The 22,969-nt window shown below is 43.1% G+C and overlaps 2 protein-coding genes and 1 pseudogene across 4 annotated transcripts; all 3 read left to right on the top strand.

Moving 5' to 3' along the window:
• The first annotated feature begins 765 nt into the window (after nt 1–765).
• LOC106942709 (SLAIN motif-containing protein 2-like) lies at nt 766–16,446 on the top strand. 3 transcript variants are annotated; one of them, XM_015026041.1, is made up of 9 exons: nt 766–1,990; nt 5,042–5,184; nt 8,837–9,004; nt 9,089–9,262; nt 9,353–9,712; nt 10,791–10,937; nt 12,910–12,948; nt 13,379–13,586; nt 14,846–16,446. In XM_015026041.1, the coding sequence occupies exons 1-9, from the start codon at nt 1,506–1,508 to the stop codon at nt 14,907–14,909; spliced, it is 1,788 nt and encodes a 595-aa protein (XP_014881527.1). In that variant the 5' UTR covers nt 766–1,505; the 3' UTR covers nt 14,910–16,446. The 3 variants fall into 3 exon arrangements, with proteins under 3 accessions (XP_014881527.1, XP_014881526.1, XP_014881528.1); XM_015026040.1 differs by lacking the exon at nt 12,910–12,948 and adding an exon at nt 11,887–11,973; XM_015026042.1 differs by lacking the exon at nt 12,910–12,948 and having other exon boundaries at nt 768–1,990.
• Nucleotides 16,447–17,796: 1,350 nt separating this feature from the next.
• On the top strand, nt 17,797–21,387 carry LOC106942706 (sodium/bile acid cotransporter 4-like). Its single transcript, XM_015026038.1, has 3 exons — nt 17,797–18,586; nt 18,797–19,007; nt 20,517–21,387. Exons 1-3 carry the CDS (start codon nt 18,078–18,080, stop codon nt 21,039–21,041), a joined length of 1,245 nt encoding a protein of 414 aa, XP_014881524.1. The 5' UTR covers nt 17,797–18,077; the 3' UTR covers nt 21,042–21,387.
• Nucleotides 21,388–22,042: 655 nt separating this feature from the next.
• Nucleotides 22,043–22,833, top strand: LOC106942708 (zygote arrest protein 1 pseudogene; annotated as a pseudogene).
• The last annotated feature ends 136 nt before the right edge of the window (nt 22,834–22,969 follow it).

Below are 22,969 nucleotides of genomic sequence, written 5' to 3'. Positions count from 1 at the left end.
TTAAACCCAAAAATTTTTTTTTTTTTTTTTTTTTTAAAATTTTTTTTTTTTTTTTTTTTTGCTCCAGTGGCTTATTTTTCATTTATTTTTGGCTTATTTTTATTTTATTTTATTTTTTTATAATTCTGCAGCTTTGCAGAATTCAAGCAAACACCTTTGAAGGAAGAACTTGATTTAAAACTATAAACAACAACGAGGAAAGAATGAAAGGAAGTACTCAAAACAACGTTAGGTTTTATAACAAAGAACAGTCTGTTTTAAGGTCATGCCACGACATCTCAGTTTAAATCCAGACTTTGAGTAGGCCATTCTGAGGTGAACTTTTGGTTTGTTGTCCTGCTGCATAAACCTAAGTATGCTTGCGTTTATGGTCAAGAAAGATGGTCAGTCTCCTTCGCAAGTCGTCCAGACCCTGAATAGGCAAACCATTGTGTTCTTTTTCTAAATGCTGATGGTTTGTTCAATAGTGTTTTTTTTTTGCCTTGGACGTCTCCCAAGGACTCCATTTTGCCCAGTTTCTTTCTTACTGCCATGTCATTAAAGTTGAACATTAACAAAGACAGGTGAGGCCTTCAGCATTGTAGATGTTTTTCTAGGTTATTTTGTGATCTACTGAATGTGTCGTCTGTGTGTTTTTTGGAGTAATTTTGGTCTCGCTGTGGTTCACTTGGGTTCCAAAGCCTTAGAAGTTGATTTGTAATTGCTTTCATTAATAACTTTGTTTCTAATCTGTGCTTATAACATCTGTTAGCCTACTTCATGTTGTCAGGGAAATCCTTTTTACATTTCATTTATTCATTTCTCTGCGTAATGAGGACTGGGTCTTGCAAATTAAATTAACCTGAGCCTTCTGACAAATAAGGTTAATTTGAGTCCATTCATTATGTAGCAAGAAGTAGATAAGATTTTGGTTTTGTTTTATGAAGCTTCTCCCCCTTACTAAATAGGTCTGCTTTCATAAATTGTAAACTGCTTTCTCAGGTTACACTTGTTTGGTACCTGGTGTGATGTCACCAGAGACACGTGCATTTGCTTATGGAGCGCAAGTTATCTTTATCAGTTTTAGCTAACGTTAGAATTTGTTTAACTACATGGCTATTAGCAGTTTTTCAGTCTTGAGGCGTTTACAAGACATATTTACCGTATGAATATCTATGGTATTTACCGCGCCCTCCCTAATGACGTGGTTCAACGTGCACGAGCAAATAGGTGTTGGTTACGTGCTCGCTCTCGATATCGAGCGCAGTGACGTATGCTATCCGCCGCCTGTTGGTCTTTCACAGTTGGTGACGAGTATTATGAAAATGGCCTCGACCCTGCCCGTAAACGCGAATATCCAGAGAAGATGACGACGCTGAGCTCACTAAGTCAGTCAAACACCAAAGTGTCTTCTTTGAACACGTAGATATTGGTAAGGAAAAGAGAAAGAAAGGGACTGTCGGCAGAGTAACCGTGAAGAAAACACTCCGGACCGCAGTAGATTTTCGACAGGCTGAGGAATCACCATGGAGGATATCAACTCTAACATCAACGCGGACTTGGAGGTGCGGAAGCTCCAGGACTTGGTGAAAAAACTCGAGCAGCAGAACGAGCAGCTCCGGAGCCGGTCCACGATGTTGTCTTCGTCCGGAGCCATGTCGGCGAACCACAGACCCCTGAGCGCCGGGTACGAGTCGTCCTCCCTGTCAGTGGGGATGGCAGCCGGTCTGGCCGGCTTCCCTGGGGTGGGGTTCGGCGGTTCGGGCGGCTACGGTGGGTCGGTGGAGAACAACCGCTGCTCGAGACCCCGGCTGTCCTACGACGGCATCAGCTTCAAGAGGGCGTATGAGTGCGAGGGGGCATCTGCTGCCACCTCTCTGTCTAGTATGAACTCCCTCTACCCAGACAACGCCGGGGGGCTGACGGCTGACGGGGAAACCTCAATTCTAGATGAAGTGGACATCCTAGATCTTGAAGACATGGACTGTCTAAACGAAGACGAGGACAGCTGGTGAGTGACGAGCTTGTGTTGGGTGGAAACTTGCCTGCGTCTTCAGGGCTGGCTGGGAGCTTTCATTTCTCCAACACAGCTGCTCTACACATTAGCTGCTGCCACATAGACGCCTGGCTAACAATCACCCCAGTAAACTGTCTGAAATAATGAAGTCATCCCCACAAGGAGCTGCATTGTGGATCACCAGAGGGGATTGTTTGGCACACATATGGGCGATGCCAACCCACCCTTCACCCCCTCCTGACCTGAGTAGTTTGGCCTCAGCCATTCATAAACTTCTTGTTCTAGAAGCACATTAGTGAAACCTAATTCTGATGGGTTTGGACTCCAGATGATCGCTTTTAAAGTGACAGATTGCTTAGCTTGTCCTGGGAGTGGTGGAAGGAGATCAGTGTGTACAGTGAAAACCGACTTGTTTTCCTGGCCAGCAGTCATGTGGGAGAGGTAGCCATGGTTATAGTCCTCCTCTCAATTCTCTTAGCACAGCATTTGGCTCAGAGCTACAGGAGCTCTGCAGCTCCAACTGAGACGTAGCTGGGAAATCATCTCATCACGCTGGACTGAAAGCCACAACGCCTTCACAAAGCTGACCTCTAACACAGCATTTGCAGGGATCATAAACAATAAGAGCTACATTATGATATAAGCAGGTCATGTCTGAGGGTCGCACAGACGAGGATTAGCGTTTGGGAACATGCATTGTTTATCAGAATTAATCCAGCAGCCCTCATGTCTGCCCAGCAGCTCTAATGCACTCTCACTATAATGTCTGGAAAGATTAATATAGTGAGGACGTCTCCGTAGGTGCAGTGAAATGAGACGTATACCATGGGCTGATCGGTGATATCAAGGCTTACCAGGGATAAAAAGTTACAAAACAACTAAACCATATAAAGGCATAGCTATGGCTACAGTAGAAGTTTTAATTATAAGCCAGAAAATGGTCAGTGTTTTCTTCAGCTGTGTGCAATGTAAAATGTCACAGGACCTTCTCCGTCTTACTTGTTGCTGCATATTGCCGACTAGCTGGCTGAAACAAACCACACTTTCATTACCTAGAAGTAAGAGCAGTTTGGATGGTGTGCAAATGACAGGCTGGCTACAGCTAGCTGGCTAATAACACCTTCTGATAATCACTAGTACTTTATAAAACTCAACATGGCTAAAGAGTAAAACATTTTACACAATAAACACTTGAAAATAAGCTCTACACTTTAAAACCAGCAGTTTCAGCTTAATAGCAATGTTAAGCTAAAACTGCTAACGCTAAGACAGCATTAGCAGTGCAATTGAGCTAACACTGTTATTAAGCTATCAGAGTTAGCAACTTTAACTTAGTAGGAATGACCTCTGTCACTCCTTCAGATTCCACTTCTGGACCTTATTTCAGCCAGCAGACTAGCAGTGTGCAGAAGCTCTTAGAAAATTCAGGCAATTTACTAGAAGCGTTTTCAATTGAAGCAATGATATGATGGACTTTTTTTTTTTTTAATCTGTGGAGTTTTAAAAACAGGCCATGCATAGTTAGCGATGGGAAGTGAGTTGGAAGGGAGGAGTTATTTTGTGAGGTCATAGTTCCAAACGTAGGCCTTCCTTAAGAGATGCCTGTTTATGCTCATTTAATCAGCTTCTGCTGTTTAGAAGATCCCTAATAGGCATCCTCAGCTCTTTGTGCAGCATAATATGTGCTCTACTCGGTGATTTATCATCCAAGTTAAGGCTGTAAATACACTGCTGCAGATCTTGCAAACCTCCTTTTCAGCCTAATTATTTGAGCTCCCTGATGTCCAGGTAAAAAAAAAAGAGCAAGCTCCGTCATTTGTGTTGTTTGCAGCAGTGATGTCAGGCTACTTCTGAACACTGCTCACTCGTGCTCAGCAGAGCGTTTGGCGCAGCCTGTTTTACATCAGCTTGATATCCAGGATTACCACGTAGTGCCCAGATCTCGCCAGCTCTTGTCACAGACTCCCGTAATCCCATAAATTAGCATTAGAGTGGATTTAAAACGCTCCCTGCTGCTGCAGCGCTTGGCCCATCTATGGTCGGTTACTACGCTCGTTTTATCTGGAGACGCAGGTTTTCTGAGCGCCGTACTGTACTTGAATGACCTCCGTAGAGTTTACAAGTGGCGCAAACATGCAGTCTTGATGCTAGACTGGTATTTCCCAGGATTAGCTTCACTTTCCCTGCAGCACTTTTGCTTTCATCTCGCAGACTTCCTCTACGAATGCAATGGCGCTGACAGCTGCTGACTCAGATTCCTTCTCTTATCTTATCTCGACCATAAACACATTTGCTTTACTTTTAGAATAGGCCAGCTGAGTTGTGTAATGTCCTGAAAACTTTTACACCTATTTTCAGCTTTGATGGCTGCATCCTTCGAGGGTTATGAACACACTGATCACCAAACCAGATTTCTTTGTTATTGCTAAAGCTATTCTTAAACTTTTCTTTCCCTTTGTTCCCTCTTATTTCCTGCTTGTGCTGCATGTTGCAGTGAAACCAGAATATATGAGGTGTGAAGATACGATTTTTATTTAAAGGAGGAAGTTGAAATAGATTATCATTGTAATGCATTCAGTTCGGCGTTTAGTAAATTTGTTTACTGTTTGTACAGTGAGCTGAATAAATGTGTTGACTGAATCATTATGGACTAAAAAACACAAAATCTTACCAAGTATTTTTCATCTACTTTCTTGTGCAAATATCTTAGTTTTTGTCCTATTTCAAGTGTACTAACATACAAACCACTTTTCAGCAAAATATAGGAGTTTGTTTTAAGTCAATAATTCCTTAATATTGATTAATATTGGCAGCTTTTTTTTTTTTACTTATGGAAAAAATGTCTTATAAAAAAATCTTCTAGTGGAACGAGTGGTTTAATAAATTGTTGACTTGAAACGAGCTCCTATACATTTCTGAAAAGTTACTTTTAAGTTAGTTTTGTCTTATTTCAAATGTATTAAGATATTTGCACTAGAAACTAGACAATACAAAACATTTGGAAAGATTTTGTTTGCTTGATTTGTTTCTCCTTTCTAATCTCAGGTTATACGAATCAAAACTGAACAGTCCGCTGCAAAAAACCTTGAGTCCTATAGTGTGGTGTCGGCAAACTCTAGACAACCCGAGTCCTGAGATGGAATCGGCCAAACGCTCGCTCATCCACAGGCTGGACCTCACCCTGTCAGGTAAACTGAAACACGTGATCTTTACCTCTTATCTTTTATTTAAATAGTAGCACAAGTTTAAAAAGAAAAGACTCTAATTATCATAAAGTGAAGTGAAGTTATGTTATAACATGGCAGCATTTAAAACAAGCAGCTGTATTTGGTTTTTAATGGCACAGTCACTCTGAGGAGTGTAAAATATCCCGTTGCTCAATCTGGATTCAAACACACCGTTGCTGCAATATCTGCTGTTGACTTTTGGACTCCCACTAATTATAGTTGTTGTGCGGGGCGGAGGACTGGCTTCAGATCCTCAATGCTAAACTAAGAGATGGGTCATTTCCATTTTGACAGCGGTATGCTCATGTGACCGTTGGATCGTGTCGGGCTGAAGGTTGTGTACTGGGGTAGATGGGACTCTCTGCTTTGTTGTTCAGGAATCTTAAATGAAAAGCTCTATGCACGTTTTCCTCCAGATCTAGGAATGCTGGTGTTTGTTTACTGGATCATTTTCCTCAGGTTATTGAATGTGCTTGGAGATGTTTGTGCTAGATCTCACTGCACTGTCTTGATTTAGCGATGAGGCTGAAGGGTTATTCTGCCTGTTGGAGGTGATGTCAGTGTATATTTTAAAGGATGTCATCTTACATTGGCCTTCTCATGTGATTCCAGGGTGTCCATGCATCCTTAAATTTGTGTATCTAAAATTGAGACTTTAAATGGTTTTAAATTCATGAAAAAAACTGTAAGTTGGCCTCAAATACATGAATCGCAAGTCTTAAAATTTGTAGCTTTTTAAACTGGTTTTCTCACAGGACTTCTCTGTCAGCAAAGGTTTAAGTCACACGCAGACTTCATTGTATTCTGTGACATAATGAACACACATCGAAAGTAACTAGCTGCTAATGCATCCTTATTAGCTAACTAACTAGATTTTGTGTGTCTATTATGGATGCATTTATAACCAGTTGGCTGGATGACGTTCGTTTTCTACTGGCTCACTTCTGCTGTCAACCCATGTGAATCTAAAAAGCTTCCACTCCAGGGTTTTTGCACACAGTGCACCTAGTCTCAGGTGCATTGTGTGCAAAACTGCACCTGAAAAATATGCAATTTTCTTCTTTAAATTTCTGTTGCTAAAATTTCATTCATCATGGTCTTAAAAAGCCTTAAATTTGAGTTGGTAAAACCTTCAAAAGCCCTACATTCTCCTGCCATGTGCACAATAAAAAGTTTATTCATTTATTCTCTGTCTTAAACTAATCTCAACTTCTTTACTAACTTCTATAAAAACTTGGACCAGAGTCAGAAGACACACCCGTGTGAGTCCCAAGTAATTTCCATTACACCCAGTTTCTAACAAGAGCCTAGAAATCCTGTTGCCATGGTGTTGGTTTAGTTTGTCTCTGCACAGACGTGAAAGAACAGCATATTGTTTCTTCTGTGCAGTCGCGTTGACAAAGCAGTCAGATATTTTACCTTGTTTCCAATCAATCTCCATGCCTTTTGTAAGTGCACACCCGGCTAAAATCAGAACCTCCGGTGACGTGTCTCGGTTGCATAACCTCTACAGAGGAAACGCCTGAGAGTTAGCTCCCTGAGTTAGCAGCACGTCTTCTCTCATGTCAGGCAGTCCTGATAGACTGGAACCGTTGAACGCGGTTACTTCCTGCTTTGACAGCTGCCTCCCGCAGCAGAGAGATGTCTGCTGGAGTCACTTGCCACGTTTTCTGAGCAGAAACTTTGACTCCCACACCTAAGAATCTGTTCAAGCACAGCCCGTCTCACACTTCACTCCCAGTTTCATCCCTCTTCTCCTTTTTGGCCTTTATCTCCTTGTTTACACAAGCGTCTCTGTTTGTTCTTCTCTCGTGATTTGCCCACAGCTCTCTGCAGCTGTTTTAGCTCTTTCTTTATGGACTTCAACACTCAGCTTTTTTTTTTTTTTTTTTTTTTTTCCATTCTCAAACATTTAATCCTGCTTGGTTTGAAGCAGCCAGTTGTCTGCTGGGTTATTTGGGTTTTTCCGTCTTTAAGTGATTGTTCTTAAGCTTTTTTGTTTTTTAATCATGGTGGGTGGGATCAGCATTTCTTTTCACTTCCTTTCAGGACATGAGAGTTTTAGGGCATACTATTTTAGTTCGTCCCCGAGCTGCAGCTCCCTTTGATTGGCCCGTGTCTCTGTGGAATGACAGCGTGCTGATGCGATGGGGCATGTTATGCAACAGCCGCAAAATCCTTAAGAACCCGTCCGACCTTACCTAGGTCCAAACCAGAAACTTCTACCAGAAGTAGAAAAATGGGGAAAGCAGAGCACTGATTTGTCCATTTCACTCAGCATTACAGACCTACATGTCGATGTGTTGTCGACATTCCTCAGCAGCTGATCCATGCAGATGTTTGCAGGATGGACATGCTGGAATTTCCTGAATAATGCAGGAGGACAGAGTGCCGAGCCTGAGGGTGAAGGAAGAGGGAAAGTGAAAGAGGCCACGTGGATGGAGAAGGAAGTCGGCCTTAAAAGGCTGCTTTCCATTCACCACAGAGCAGCGTAAACACACCCAGCCAGAAGGAGAAAGGAACTCTGGGGTCGGAAAACGAGACGACGGCCTTCCAAACCACCAGAGGTTTCCCGGTTAACCATCTGCCAGGTTCAGATTGAGATCATTGGGCTCAGGAATGGAGCTTTCTGACTGCTGGTTTGCAGGCTGTCACAGAGAATCGCATTGTTCTGCCTGCATATGGATTGAATGGTGTGCATTGTTTAGGAACTCCATCAGGCCTGCACTCAGCATACGGTGCTGGACACTCGACCGGACTTACAGCACAGTACAGAGCTTTCTTTGAGGCGCTGGCTCACACACTGAGACCCAACACACTGCGGCAGATCAGGGCGAAACGGTGCCACGCCGAACGGAAGCAGTATAAAAGATTTCAATTAATGTTTAGAATTAGTCTGTCCCTCCAGGAAGTTGCAGTGATTCTTTTTAGTTTTTCTTTTTTGAATTGTAGCAAGTAGCAACCTGAAATTACTGATTTTTGCGGCACCCTTTTCAAAATGTGATCAAAGTTGATTTTATTTTAAACATGTGTTGCATCATTGTGTAGGCTTACAAAAGTTGAAATTGCTGCACATAACCTTGCCACAAAAAGACAAGGTTTTAACACAGTTAATATTTAAAGTGCAAATAACATTTCCGAGTATGTTCGTATTCCGAGTATGTTGAGAAGCACCTTTAACACAAATAAAATCCTGAGGAGTGCAAAATAATCATTGAATCAGAATAAACATGAAATTTTTAGAGTATGAGGAGGTCATACAGAACGTCACCAAATGGATTTTGCAAAAAGAAAAGAAACGATCTAAGGTTACTGTTGAGCGTCACACATGCTTTCATCTTGCAAGTTTGGCTTTTTCATGAGATGTTGTGAAACGGGAAGATACATTTAAGAAGATTGGTCAAAACTCAGTTGCAGAGATCGGTCAGAAAAGGAAAGCCAGAAAACATTAAGATGGTCAAATTTGTAGTAAAGTTGCGTTGACTGGTGAAAATTGCACAAAATTTGAGAGTCATGAGTGAATTTACACTGGTAGTTGTGATCGCAACTTCCTGGAGGAACTGTTTGGTTTGGCATGTATTCATTCAGTCATGGTCTGTTCTTGTTGTTTTAGCCAACAAGCGCAGGAGCCTGTATGGAAGCCCTTATCTCCAGCAGAGCTACGGAAGCCCATATAGCACAAATGCAGCCAACAGCCCCTACAGCAGCGGCTTCAACTCCCCCTCCTCAACGCCCTGCAGAGTTCCCATTGTCCGCCAGCAGCTGATGCCCAGTAACTCTGGTAGGGAGCGCTTGTTATCTCACTCTGCTGCGCTGTATTTGTTTAGTGGGAGACTGAAATGTTCATGAATGACTTCCTGTCCAGTGCACCAGAGAAACGCAGCGACGGAGAGGAATCCTCCGGCGATCAGTCCGCAGTCATCAGTGGACAGCGAGCTGAGCACATCGGAGATGGACGAGGACTCAGTGGGCTCCTCGACTACGTACAAACTCAACGACGTCACAGACGTCCAGATAATGGCTCGCATGCAGGAAGAGAGTAAGTTACTGCAACGCTTCTACCTCCAGCTGTGCTCTGACGTTCTGCCTCCCAAAGCATTTATGTTACACCATTCATGTCTGTCGGCAGGTTTGAGGCAGGAGTACGCCGCCACGGCGTCCAGGCGGAGCTCGGGTTCTTCCTGCCACTCGCTGCGGCGCAGCACCTTCAGCGACCAGGAGTTGGACGCGCACAGTCTGGAGGACGAGGAAGAGGCGGTGCACATGTCCTTCGCCTCCAACCTGCCCTCCAGCCGTTTCAGTCCTTCCCCTCGCCACTCCCCCCGTGTCTCCCCGAGGAACTCCCCCCGCTCGCGCTCACCCGCCCGCTCCATCGACTACGGCCACAGCCGGGGCTCACCGCAGCCCATCATCAGCCGGCTGCAGCAGCCGCGCCACTCGCTGCAGGGCCACGGCCACGACCTGCAGACCAGCGTGGTTAAGAATGAAGGTAAACACAGACCTCACAAGTATTGAAGTTATCAGTGCTTTTCTAATTCAAATCTGATTTAGACCTGTTGACATGAAATCAATGGTAACAATTAGGGCAATAAATCGATTTTATAGGTGGAAAAATGGATAGGTGGGTAGATTTTATTGGAGGCCCAAAGTCCAAAACATTAAAAAGTTTTGGAAAAATTACTTTTTAGAAAATTTTGATATTTTTTTTTTTAACCATTTCACTCTTTGGTTTCCCACAGGTCAAAGTTATGTCAGCGCCTGTCACTTTGTTTTACAGTTTCTGTTCACTTGGACTTTGAATTCAGGTTAACTATGACAAAATATCAGTGCTAGGCTACATTTTATTAATTACAGGTCTTAAGTCATAATATTACAAGCAGTCATAGTTAGCTGCCAATAAAGTTGAAACAACATAATAATAATAATCTCACAGTATTAGCTGAATAAAGTGGTGATATTAGGAGAATGAAGTAGTGATTTTATGAAAACTTCTACACAAAAATAAAAAATTAAAATAAGAAATGTTAAGCATCTTAAGTTATACTCTGGCATTGGATTTACAGATAAGGAAGTACTTTTTCTTTTAACACATTAGCATCAAGTTATTGTCAGTAGCAGGATTTTGAAACAATCATGCAAACGACTAATTTGGAGAAAGTATCACATGGACGGAGGTTGTCTGATTTTGATAACCCTCCCGGTAAAATTGCATATTTATTCTGTGAATATTCTTGTAATTAAACAAACATTCTTGCTCTAGTAAGCTGTTACTCAACTCACAGAAAGGATGATTTCTCTCATTTGTAATGTTTGTAGAAAAGAAAGTAAGAAGAAAAAAAATCTTAAAGTTGGATCTGGTATGAAGAAATCAGATATTTTATCTTTAAGCCCTAGTAACAATTCAAGTGATCCACACAAAGAAACGCTTGTGTAGATTTCTTATTACTGACATCTGGTGTGAATTTCAAGTCAGCAGCTCCATGAGAATATCGGTATCTCATGGAAACGTGTCGGTACTTCTCTACCGTTCGCTTTGAGCTCATTCGCCGTCTGTCCTGCTGCTGCAGAAAAGCTTCGCCGAAGTCTTCCCAACCTCACGCGCTCGACCGCCGTGACGGCTCAGTCGCCAGAACCGGTCAAGAACAGCCGCAGCTGCGAGTCCAACCTTCAAGTGCCAAACGGCGGCTCTCCCCGACACCAGAGCCAGTCTGCCAGTGAGTATCAGTCCTGACGGCGTCCTGAGCGATCTGATGCGACTCCAACAAACAAACCTTATTCATGCTGCAGCAGCCTTCAGATTAAATATTGTAACCACTCCGCTGACATTATTCAAGCATTTGTTTTGTTCTGCAGCTCAGCAACATGACAGGCTTTGTAATCTCCTGTTAGTCCTTGTGTGAGTGGGATTTGTGTTGTTCTTCCACTGGAGGGACTCTGCTGCTTTGTAGTGACAAGACTTTGTTGTTTGGGTGTGTGTGTGGGGGGGGGATCCTCTTTGATGAGTCTTGGTTGTAACATCTTTTATTTATCTTTTCCTCTTGTCTAACTTTAACACGAATGGAATGCTCCCAACCTGCAGAGTAAAAGCATGGAACTGGCAGCTGGTTGTAGGACCTTTCACACTAACATTTCCCTCAGATTTAACTCTAGTTGTGTTCTTTCTGGGTAAAATCCTCCCTCTGTAAGTAACAACTATCCATTTAAGGTAATCCTGCAAAGAGAGGGAAAGGTAATGGTGTTTTCTAAATCCAGGATCAGTAGGAACAGAGCAGGTTTCAGCTGCTGACTCTGACATGGCCGTCTGCGGGACGGGGAACTCTTGGTCTTCATGCTTTAGATCAGATTCTGTTTCCTCCTGGGCTGCAGAAGATCTTCATTGCATCTTAAACGGTGGCACATGTTGGTCCTCTCTCTGTTTCCACCTGAGCTTTGGTGGCACCAGGCATGCAGGCCCACCTAACCACTATCTTCTCTTCACTGTAAAGCATGGGTAACCCACACCCTCCTTTTTTCTTCCCTCTGGACTTCTCTACCTCCTAGAGGAAGCATCCTCAAACTGTTTGCGTGTGGAGCCCCCTGGTGGACTTCCCAGGCTTTCTTTATGAATCTCCAGTGAAGCGGTGATTCTCAGACGTCCGTGTTGACTTGTGCCGTGTTTTCCAGCTGCTGCTCAGCTCCCAAGATACTCCGGTACTTCTCGCTCATCCCCGAAACCCAAACAGCTTCTCCAAAAGCCAACTGCCCTGCGAGGTAACGGCCTGAACCAGCTGGAGGCTGTCCAAGTGATCTCACACACTGACATGTGCACAACTTCTGCCACACTGAAAGCATGGGCTATCGACGAGTGTAGATGATGAGCTCGCCATATTTATGGGGCTGAAAAGGATGTGAGTGAAGTGCATTAAGGCACTCAGCTTGTTGTCTCTGAGGCTGTAAGGTAATGCATTTTAGATGCTGTTTGTGCAGCTCTCTTTGTGAAGATGGAGGAAATAACACGGTGGAGCAGACTGGTTGTATTACAGTCTGATGACGGAGGGGACAGTGTTCAGCTGATTGTTTATTTTATTTGGTTTTTATAAACAAATAGGACTTGTTGGATTGCTAACAGGATGTTATAGTAGCATTCAATACGGTTAGCATTAGTGACTGGACACATTAATCTAAATCGGTATTTCTCCTGCATCGTTTGCTCGGCTCAGCACAAGCTTTCAGTCTGAAACCTTTGAAAGTTTGAGTTGAGAGCCTGCGAGCCGAGCAAACGGCGTGGTGTTTTATACTTGACGCCTACCTTGGTGCAGTATTCACATAAAGGCCAGTCCAGGTGAACTGAAACCCGCCCTACAAATCCACCTGTTTGAATGAGAGGCAAAGCGCATGACCAGCCACCTCAAGGACACGTGCGCCACCACGACCCCGGGTCAGCGCTTCAGCTATAAAGCTAACTTCAGAGCCTGAGTGAACTGCAGGCATTTAGAGGATTTCAAATTTTCCATCCATAGTCAAATAGCCAGACTGTGTTTAAATATAACCCCAAAATCTCATCAACCAGCTGTAGCAAGTGGATTTAGAAATATGGCTGCTATGTGATTTTTGGGTCCTATAAGTAATAAAACAGTCTGACATTCCCACCCACATCCCCTTCCTGCCTGCTCTGAATTAAGGCCTGTCTCTGTTGTCTTTGTCCAGTCCCACTCTCCTGTTGCTTTGGAGAAGAAGGTGATTTCAGTGAGTATTCACTGACGGCTCTCGTCTCTAAGTTTCCTGTGACTGTGTTTGCGCTCCCTGGTTGTATCGATGTTGTGCTTTTGGACTGTCCTTGTTTTTGCTCCGTTTGTTACTCGCCTCATTCTGTCAACACATGACAAATCATCAGTCAGCAGCTGTGTCCAATAAGATCCGTTTCATTTTATGCTTGAGTGACCATTTTGTAGTTCCGACCAATAAGGATCATTTGTGGTAGTGGGATGTTATTTTTTTTAAATATCACCGTACTCTTTCATGCTGCTCTACTGACCTCACATTAATGCCAGTCTCACACCATTGCATTGTTGATCACCATGTCATCGCTAAAGTAGACAAATAAATGGTTTAAGTTTAAGAACGACTCGCGTAACTCGGTTACACCTGACCTCTTTCCTTCTTTACCCGTCTGCAGTCCCCTCTCCCAGTAAGCTCCGAACTCCGGCCACGCCTTCGCCGCTGGCTCTGAGGCAGCCTGTAAAGGCCACATCCACCCCCAGTTCTGCCACCTCCACCCCGACCCGCTCGCTGGCTCCGCCCCGCAGTGGCCTTCCTCGACCGAGTGCTGCTGCAGGAGGAGGCATCCCTCTGCCTCGCAGCAAGCTGGCGCAACCAGTGCGCAGGTACGCCTAGCTGTGTTCTCCTACGCTTCTATACATCTCCATTGTTTAAATGTCATCGGATTTATATCAGTAATCCAGTTCAAAAAGTTACTGGCATAAATGAGTTTCCATGGAAACTAATCAGCGTTTACCAAGATGAAAACTTTAAGAGCATAGGGCAAGATATTTGTTCACAACTTTCCGACAGAAATCCAATTTCAGAGATTTAATATACTCCCTCTCTGAGGTTGAAACAATCAATTGGATTACTCGTGATGAATCGATTATTGAAATAATTGTCGACTAATTTACTGATTGATTAATCTTTAAATACAAAAATTGCCAGTTTGCTGAAAGAACAACATGCTTAGATAGCCATTAAGCCAAAACTGTATTAAAAATATATACATATATGAAACGAAGAAACTTTATCTGTCAATATATTCTTGCCCAAAACTCATGCAATTGCATAGTTTTAGCTTCACTCAGTTCAGATTCTGTATAAAAAAAGAAGCTCATTTTTTCACGTTAGAAGTTAAATATACACTAAAGGAATGCTTTGTTACATTTTAGACAATAAAATTTTTTTTTATTTTAAAAAGGGAATTGAATTATTTATTTGCATCTTTTACTGCATTTTCAATTTTGTTTTAAAAATGCTCAAGTGGTTAAATTAAAGATCTGCTAAATGTGCCAGTTTTTTATCAAATTAATCATAATAATTAATAGAATAATTGATTAGTAAAATAATTGCTAGTTGCATTTCAAACAAGCTGTCTAAACCTGGTGGCTTCTCATGTTCTCAACTACGATGTAAAAAAAATGCATCAAATTGCTGAAATTCATTTCTAATATTCTAATTCCTATGCTTTAACTTGTTGGGTAAAACTAGTAATTGTTTTATCTTTTTTTTTTTTGAGTGTTTTATCTAAATTAGTTCAGTTACCTAACTGGCTCTGACCAGTTATTCTTTAAGGTTCTTTCTTTATCTGTAATGTAATTTCCCACTCGATGGGTCCATCGGTTCTGTTATCTCAGCAATGTTCCACTGAGAAGGTCATCATAATAAAAGCCAATTCCCAAGCAGAGTTTGATCCCGAGCTGGTTAGAGATTGTGGATCTCTCCTTTTGCGAAGGAAGACCTCATTGGTCTTGTGTCTGGTTCTTTACAAGTCTTGAGCTAATTTTAAAAACCCCAACATTGTAGATACTTTGTATAATTTATAACTGTAGACATAACGTACTCTTATCAAAATGTAATTCTTTGTGTTTTCCTTTAGATCTCTTCCTGCTCCCAGATCTTACGGCAGCACAGGCGACAACTGGAGAGAAGGTTGTTACTGAGCCTAGCCAGCAGGGGGCGCTCTCCGGCCACATTATCAGAAGGAAGGCGACAACACAACAAGGCACTTTATGTACCTAGACAAGATTTTCCTTAAAGAGACAGACAGACGTGTCTAAATCAGAGTTTTAAAAAGGAGAGGAGAGACTCCACAGTGTGTCAAAGGGCATTCATCCCATCGTCGTTCTCTGGGGGGGCTGGCTCTGCGGGGGACGGGGGGCCCTCGGGCATCTAGTGCGGCCTACACAGAAAATGCCAAAGAACCCAGCAGAGGACACGCTGCCTGCAGTCATGCCTCCATGCCCAGCCTCCCTCCCGCCTCCTCTGCTCTCCTGTCACCTCCCTCAGGTTGAAATGTTTCCACACATTTCTGTTGTTGTTCTGCTCTGTGTTCAGCAGGTGTTGGTGAGTGATCTCTATGACGATGGCGTGCAGGTGAACTGTCCCGTGATGTTGAGAGAATTGTTTGATGTCTTGCAACAGTGAAAGCACCTCTCTTGTGTGGGTTGAACTCTTTAATCCTTCCTCTCATAAAGTAAAAAAAAATAAAAATGTCAGCCAGAATGTATGCACAAGTTTGTTTTACAAATTATTTATTCAAATTATTTAAGAAGCATATGTCCAAACATCCATATCAGTATTTTGAATTAAAAAAAAATTCTGTTTCTTGAGAATGTTCATTATGAACCTCAGCTGCAAGCTAACTCTCCAAAGCCACGTTTTTTTGTCTTGAAGTGTCAGATCAGTTCTGGTGGAAAACCAGAGCGTGAGGGAAGCAGCGGCCAAAGCCTCAGTTCTATAACGCCCCCTACAGGACATTTCTCACAGTGCTCAGTTACAGGACAGCTCATCAATAAACCGAAGTTGTATTGGTTTCCAGAATCTGACTCGTTTTCTTTTTTGTTATGGAGACGTTATCACTGTCACCCATCCAGGCGATGCAACCAAGACAACTCTACTGTTTCCCAGTGATCTGTGTGTGTCGTTCAAGAGGGGAAAAATAAAAGGAATTGAAAATAATTTGGAAGGTTTTGATAGGCTTTCACGTGACGTGCTACATGAATCAAGAAAGGCATGCCGGTGTTAGAACAGGTGTTTGGGTCATTGCTTTGGTGGGTGTCTTCAACCAGTGCCTATAATTTAAAATTTCACTTGAGTTTGTTTATGATTTGTGCCAAGATCTTTTTTTGCTAATGATGTTTTCAGCTTTGCATCTATGCCTGGTTAATATGCTTGCCTGTTTGTTTTTGTAACTAAATCAACACACTTATAATTGCTTTAAAATGTTCCTTTTGCCTTTGTATTTATATATATATAAAAATACTGGTTCTGTAAATGAAACTATTTATTAAAGAGATGGGTGCCTCTGTCAAAGCTCAGATTTTGTGGGAAGCCAGGATGAATGTTGCAAAGACATATAGCACACACTTTGTGTGAACCATTTTTTGTTAATGAACCTTTTTTATAGCCACAACCATGACATTTGGTTTTGCTGTGTAAAGTCACATTTCAAATAAAACTTTAAAAGTTTCTCCTTTCTTCTGTAGCCTCTGGCTTGTTTTTTTTTTTTTTTCCTCCATCCAAAACAAAAAGTTGGGTTTAATTTGGTTGAACAATATCAATAAATGAAATAAGATTAAGTACTTGATGTAAATTACTAGAAAAACTAGAATTATAAACCAAAATGTACAGTTAATGACTATCTGGCAAGCTAGCTGGGTAGCCATCATTTCAGTAACGTCTTGAAAAGCATTATGTATTCGACACACAAACCTTATTACGTACCTGAAGTCACATCCTGGTTGCCAGGAACAGCCTATGATGTTTGTGCAGAGCGAAGAGGAGATTGAATCACGGGGTGGTTCCAAATCATCCCATCCCATACTGGACCTCAAAGGCGTGACGTCAGGACTCGTATCCTCTTGAAGAGTGAGACGGTGTTGTGCTGCAGACTCTGCTTCTGAGGGCTGGGGACACATAAAACAGACGGTTCACACGGATGATGCTGAATGTGGTGATTTATTGTGAGGAGAGATCACCGTAATCCATTAATGTTGCTCAGGATGTCTGATCTAGAGGACTTCAGTGCTAAACTGCTAATGGACTTTAATAATGGCTAAAAATAGATTGGAGAAATCAAAGGGTTAATTTCTGGGAAGGAAATAACATTTGTCTTGTAAAAGATTCTTACTCTGGTGCAGTACGAGAGAGAGAATATTTTTTTATATAAATCACTATTTGAACCAGAAACAGAAAAACACATTCTTCCATATTTGAGTTGTACAAAGATTAATTGTACAAGGTGTTTATTTTGTCCTACTACCAAATATAAAAAAGCAACAAAAACACAGTTAGATGGTGAGGTGTGGATTTCCACAGCAGGGTTTCCCAAGTACAAAGTTTTAAAATGCACACTGAAAGAACAAAAAGCTAAGTATGTTCTGTTTGTCACAGTAAGTACAAGAGTTGAGCAGATCAGCTCGCATGTATAAATCCTGGGATGATTTTTGACAAGCTTCCATATAAAATTTTGCTTAACAGATTGCTAATAGACTTCAATGATTAAATCTGGCTATTCAGATTGACCACCGGAGCTTCCATGTGTGTCTTTGTTACCAAATTGTAATGAAATCCATGCAGTTTTCTCACTTTTTTTTCACAGCTGTACAGGTTAAAAACTTGCAAAATTCAAGACAATGGTCACGAGACTTTACCAGAATTAAATTAAGAGCTGAAACAAAATGAAAAACAAATAGAAAAGGATAGCTTGATTTGATTTTGGGGGAAAAAAAATTATAGTCAAATCTTGCAAGCTACTTGCGCAATAAAGTTCAAGAGAGCCGTGCGTCATTCGCATAAAAACAAACCCCAAGATAACTGGCAGAGCGGCAGTTTTTCTCTTTTTTGTGGATGTATAAAGCAGGAACACAAATCTGGCTGTTAGTGCTTCAACCTCTGCAGCTGAAGCTTCAGACTCCCGTCCTTTGGGACCCATCGGTGGCACCGGGCTGACTGTGAGTCGCTTTAACACCATCGGTACCGTCACATCCCCTCCGGCTTTGAATCAGCTTCTTATTGGTGACCGCGTGCCGCTAGGGGACTCATTTTACGCGCGGACACCAGCAGGCGCACAACGCGACCGTGGAGATACTTGATCCTCCTGTTGCGCCATGGAGAACTCCAGCGCGCAGGCAGCTGCCTTCACGGACTTTACCTCGTCCACTTTGAAGCAAACCGTGGATTCGCAGCTCGTTTCGGAGGGATTTTTAGCGCCCGGTGGTGCCATGCTCCTGGAAGGCGGCGCACTCAGGACTGACGCGGGGCTTGGATTTATGACCTCTCCCCAGACGGAACCTCCACACCTGGTGCCTGCCTTCTGGGACTCCCCACTCAGCCACGGCATCAATGTGTTCGTCGGACTGGTTCTCTGCTTCACCATGCTGGGCCTGGGCTGCACCGTGGAGGTGAGCCAGCTCGAGGAACATATCCGTAGACCCATCGGGGTGTTGCTGGCTCTGGTGTGTCAGTTTGTCATCATGCCCCTGGTGGCTTTTCTTCTGGCTTTAGCCTTTTCTCTGGATGATGTGGCAGCGATGGCGGTCCTCTTGTGTGGCTGCTGTCCTGGTGGGAACTTGTCAAACATCATGTCTCTGCTAGTCCACGGAGAGATGAACCTCAGGTAGGTCCCGTGTGCTCACCCAAATGTGCAGAAGAGTTCACAGCGCGCATCAGAACGCGTCTTTCTTACATTTACGCACAGAATAGGTGAGAACAAATAACGTTACGCTCTAAGTCTGACCTGAAGTAATTTTTGCATGTCTGTACAGTGATTCACAAACCGCGCCCAGCTTTCTGTAACAACTGTGCTTCTGTCCTCTGCTCTCCCCAGCATCATCATGACCATATCCTCCACCCTGCTAGCGCTGGTCCTGATGCCCCTCTGCCTCTGGATCTACAGTCGGGCCTGGATCAACACGCCCGTGGTTAACCTGCTGCCCTTCGGGGCCATCATCCTGACCCTGTGCAGCACCCTCATCCCCATTGGTTTGGGTGTTATGCTGAGATATCGCCACACACGCGTGGCCGACATTGTTTTAAAGGTAATGTCTGCTCCAGTTACTTTAGTTTTTAAATATATTTGACTTTTCCATTGGAAATACCATAGGGGCTTTGCTGTGGGGTTTGTGGAGACCAACTTTGCGCAAAGACGCACTGCGTAAATTTTCAGCGCTCATCATTAGAGGCTGGGATGGGAGGTGTGAGGGGACGGTGACATCAGAGACACTGAGTCAGGGAGAGCTCCTCCCTGTCCCTTCTGATACAAGTCTCACACGAAGGAGGCGTCTTTGCACTGATGCAGCCCAGCTTGGGATGCGATGTGAGTTTTTATTAAACCAAAACAGATCAGAGATCCTCAACAAACGATGCCCTACCCAAAATATCCTTCAACCCTGAACGCTACAGCCAAAAACTTCACTACATATTGTTGGGAATTTATGTGACAGACCAACACAAAGTGATGTATGGCTGTGAACTAAGGCATAATTAAAAAATTTTTTTAGAGATGCACACCTGAAAAGTTTTTTTGTGCAGTTCCCTTTCCTCTAAAACGACAATGGAATCGTTTGGATCAAAACATTTTCATGTGTTAGAATGGTCCAGTTAAAGCCCAGACCTGAATCAATTTGAGAATCAGTGGCAAAAATTATGTTCATGTAAACTCCCCATCTCAGGAGCTATTCTGCAAATGAGAATGAACTCAAATGCCACTTTCTACAAAGCTGGTAGATATAGAAACTCCAAAAGCTTTCTAGAAAGTATTGAGAATAATAAAATAAAAAATTAATGCCGCACTTTTCAGATTTTTTTTTTTTTGCAGAAAATGTACACTTTTCCTACCCCTCCACAGTTATTAGGGCTGGATGATGTGTCTAGAAATCATATCACAATATAAACGTTTCATATCAGTCCATATCAAAAATTATCAATTAGGTTTTCTTTTGTTTTAAATATCTGAAATACTGCTAGACTGGTTGCAAACAGACATGGCTAACTCTGAAACTGCTGCTGTGCAAGTTACTCAAAGGGTTGCTGCTGGGCAACCAAAGAGCAAGAAAGCTAGTTGATTCCACCTACCTTGCTTAGCTAACAGCTAAAGCTTTTCCTCTGCCTACATTCCCCAGAATGCTGTGCGAGTCTGGATCAGAGATGAGTAAAATGATTGGTCACCTTCCTAAAATAATGGTCGAAGTCATAAAAAATAGAAAAAAAGAAAGAAAACTCCGCCTCTTTCTCGCCAAAAGGCGATTCAGCCAAAAATCACTTTTGATAAAAAAATAACTTAGCCCATTTTCTTTTTTAGGAAGGTGACAATATTCCATCAGACACATTATGCATACATATTGGTCATGTCTCTGTCATGATATTTATCATTATTGATTTATTGTCCAGCCCTAACAGGTATGCACCATTTTATGTTGGTCTATCTGATAAAATCCCAATAGAATGGACTTAATATCACGGCCGTATGGAGCAAAATGTGAAAAACAACATTTTACTAAATAAAAAGTTGCCTCAGTCTTTCTGATCCAGCAACCCTCTGTCCTCAGGCTTCCCTTTGGTCTCTCCTGGTCACCCTGGTGATGCTGTTCGTCCTGACAGGGGTGATGCTGGGGCCGGAGCTGCTCTCCACCATCCCTCCCTCCGTGTACGTGGTGGCCATCCTGATGCCTCTGTGCGGGTACGCCGCGGGCTACGGCCTGGCCGTGCTGTTCGACCTGCCCCCCAACAGCCGCAGGTCTGTCTCCCTGGAGACGGGGTGTCAGAACGTGCAGCTGTGCACCGCCATCCTGAAGCTGGCCTTCCCTCCTCAGCTGATGGGTGGGATGTACATGTTCCCCCTGCTGTACGCGCTCTTCCAGGCAGCCGAGGCCGGCATCTTCATCCTGGCCTACAAGCTGTACAGGAAGGAGGTTTTGCGTAAATCAGACCCCACGATGGACGGCGGCGTATCAGACATAACGTATCAGAGGTTCCGTGACGAGGACCTTGAGCCGTCTTATGGTGCTGTGACAGTGAGCGACCCGAACACAATCGTGCTGGAGCCCTGCCCTCCTGACCCCACTCCTGTTTAATACTTTAGGAATTGACATTTCTTTGCTGCTGCTCTTAGGAGATGAGACCAGAACATTTTGATTGCCGTCGTTCATTAAAAACAAACAAACAGGGAGATGAATGTGAAAGATTGATGTGGGGTGCTTTATGTCATGAGCTTAATTCATTCAAGTTAATCACTGTTGCCTTTTAAAATGAAACAACACTGCTGTTCCCTGTGGAGTAAAAAAAAAAAAAAATTTACAAAGATTTATGACCGTGTGTAAGTGATGATTTAAAGAACATATCAAAACGTGCAACCAAGCCTGCGCCAAGCTGTATCTGTACATTACTGTATAAAGCAATTAAAGATCTATATGTAGTCGACTTGTTTTTCTTTTGTTTTTACATCCATCAATATTGCACTACTGTCATCTCTTGGATTTTGCTACTCATAATTTTCTTTCCTCCAATTCTCTTAAAGAGTCCGGTACTTTTCAGAAAACAACATAGATTTCATTTCCCTGCATTACTATTCAACTGAGCAACCACATTTTCTAATTTGAGTTCCCTATTATAGACCTTTTTTACTTCAATAATATTCTTTGACACAAAATTCGTGCGACTAATATTAAACCAATTACATAAACCAGTAAAATGTTTCTCCACCTTAAAAACAATGCAGTTAAAAAAACTATGGCCAGTTCTTATTTTATTTATACTTATCTAATCCCTTCTATTTATCCCTCTAATTTTTATAACATCAATGTTGCATCCTGTCGAAATGTCTCCCTTTTATTTCATTATCCTATCCCATTTTTCGTAACTTTTTACTTTCTTTCAAACTCTACTTATGCCGAAGAGAACTATATTTAGACAAATATCAATTTACTTTTTTTAACAGCCTCCTTAGCCAACATATCTAGTCTTTCATTACCTAAAACACACCGTAGACATGAAAAGTCTCATGTTTAATATCTGAGCAGAAGCTCTACAGCTGAACCCAATCAGGCCTGATGGCGGGTTCTCGCTGTCCAATCTATTTAAATAGTTACAACACGCAGACTGGCCCGGTTGAGCAAAGAAAAAAAAATGGCAACATATGGTGAAGAGCCAGTCGACAGATACTTCTATTCATCTTACAACCCTTATGTGGGCAGGTACACCCGGCCCAGAGCCGCGGGGTGGAAATATAAAGGTTATTTCTCCCACTACGGCGACAACTCTGATGCGTTCAACAACCACCAGCGCGCCCAGTTGAAATCCATCTTGTCCCAAATCAACCCCAAACTCACCCCGAGGCTCCGGAAGGCCAACACCAAGGATGTGGCGGTGCAGGTCAACCCGAAGAAGGACGCCTCGGTGCAGTGCGCCATCGGCCCGCGGACCCTGCAGACCATGAAGCGGGACTTCCAGCGCAGGAAGAGACAGGAACCCGCCACGCCCAGCAGCCCAAAGGCAACAGGTGGGGTTCGTTATCCCCGAACCCTAGCCGTGTACTCCCCCATAGCTTACCGGAGCGTCACGTCATTCCTTGTGGACGAAAATAACAACAAGGATGCTTCCTCTGAGGCGACGACGACCGTAGAGCTCCACGGCGACCCGGGAGAGGGCACCGAGGGAACGGCGGCGGCGGAGGAGGAGAACGGTGAAGCTGGTGAGGATGGGAAGACCGCAAAGTCTCCTGAACCAAGCCACAAGTTTAAATTACAGCCGCAGGTGAAGGGTGAGCTCGCGCCACCTGTCGCAGAAGAATCAAAGGGCAAGGCCCGCGTGCGCTTCCAGGTGAGTCGAGGCGCGTGCGGTGGCTTTACCTAAGATTTCAGGAGAAACTGAAATGAACCGCAATTTAAGCAACTCCAGCCCCAATTGCACTTTTGAATATTTCTTTTCTCTCATCGCAGTGTACCACCTGTACTGTTTTACCGCTATAAAGCGACAATGAAATGCCAATATATTCTCTGAACAC

This window comes from Poecilia latipinna, unplaced genomic scaffold (genome assembly GCF_001443285.1).
Source record: "Poecilia latipinna isolate Pla-1442-1.1 unplaced genomic scaffold, P_latipinna-1.0 Scaffold4489, whole genome shotgun sequence".
NCBI classification, from domain to species: Eukaryota; Metazoa; Chordata; class Actinopteri; order Cyprinodontiformes; family Poeciliidae; genus Poecilia; species Poecilia latipinna.
Note: the sequence above shows the minus strand (reverse complement) of the source record. Positions and strands in the feature narration are given on the sequence as shown.

What these genes read in the sequence shown, in the direction of transcription:
- LOC106942709 (XM_015026040.1), top strand. Translation starts at nt 1,506, where the DNA reads ATGGAGGATATCAACTCTAACATCAACGCGGACTTGGAGGTGCGGAAG. An exon ending in AACGAAGACGAGGACAGCTG is followed by an intron (nt 1,991 to 5,041) that starts GTGAGTGACGAG and finishes TTCTAATCTCAG; the next exon opens with GTTATACGAATCAAAACTGA. An exon ending in GCTGATGCCCAGTAACTCTG is followed by an intron (nt 9,005 to 9,088) that starts GTAGGGAGCGCT and finishes CTTCCTGTCCAG; the next exon opens with TGCACCAGAGAAACGCAGCG.
- LOC106942706 (XM_015026038.1), top strand. Translation starts at nt 18,078, where the DNA reads ATGGAGAACTCCAGCGCGCAGGCAGCTGCCTTCACGGACTTTACCTCG. An exon ending in CACGGAGAGATGAACCTCAG is followed by an intron (nt 18,587 to 18,796) that starts GTAGGTCCCGTG and finishes TGCTCTCCCCAG; the next exon opens with CATCATCATGACCATATCCT. An exon ending in TGGCCGACATTGTTTTAAAG is followed by an intron (nt 19,008 to 20,516) that starts GTAATGTCTGCT and finishes CTCTGTCCTCAG; the next exon opens with GCTTCCCTTTGGTCTCTCCT.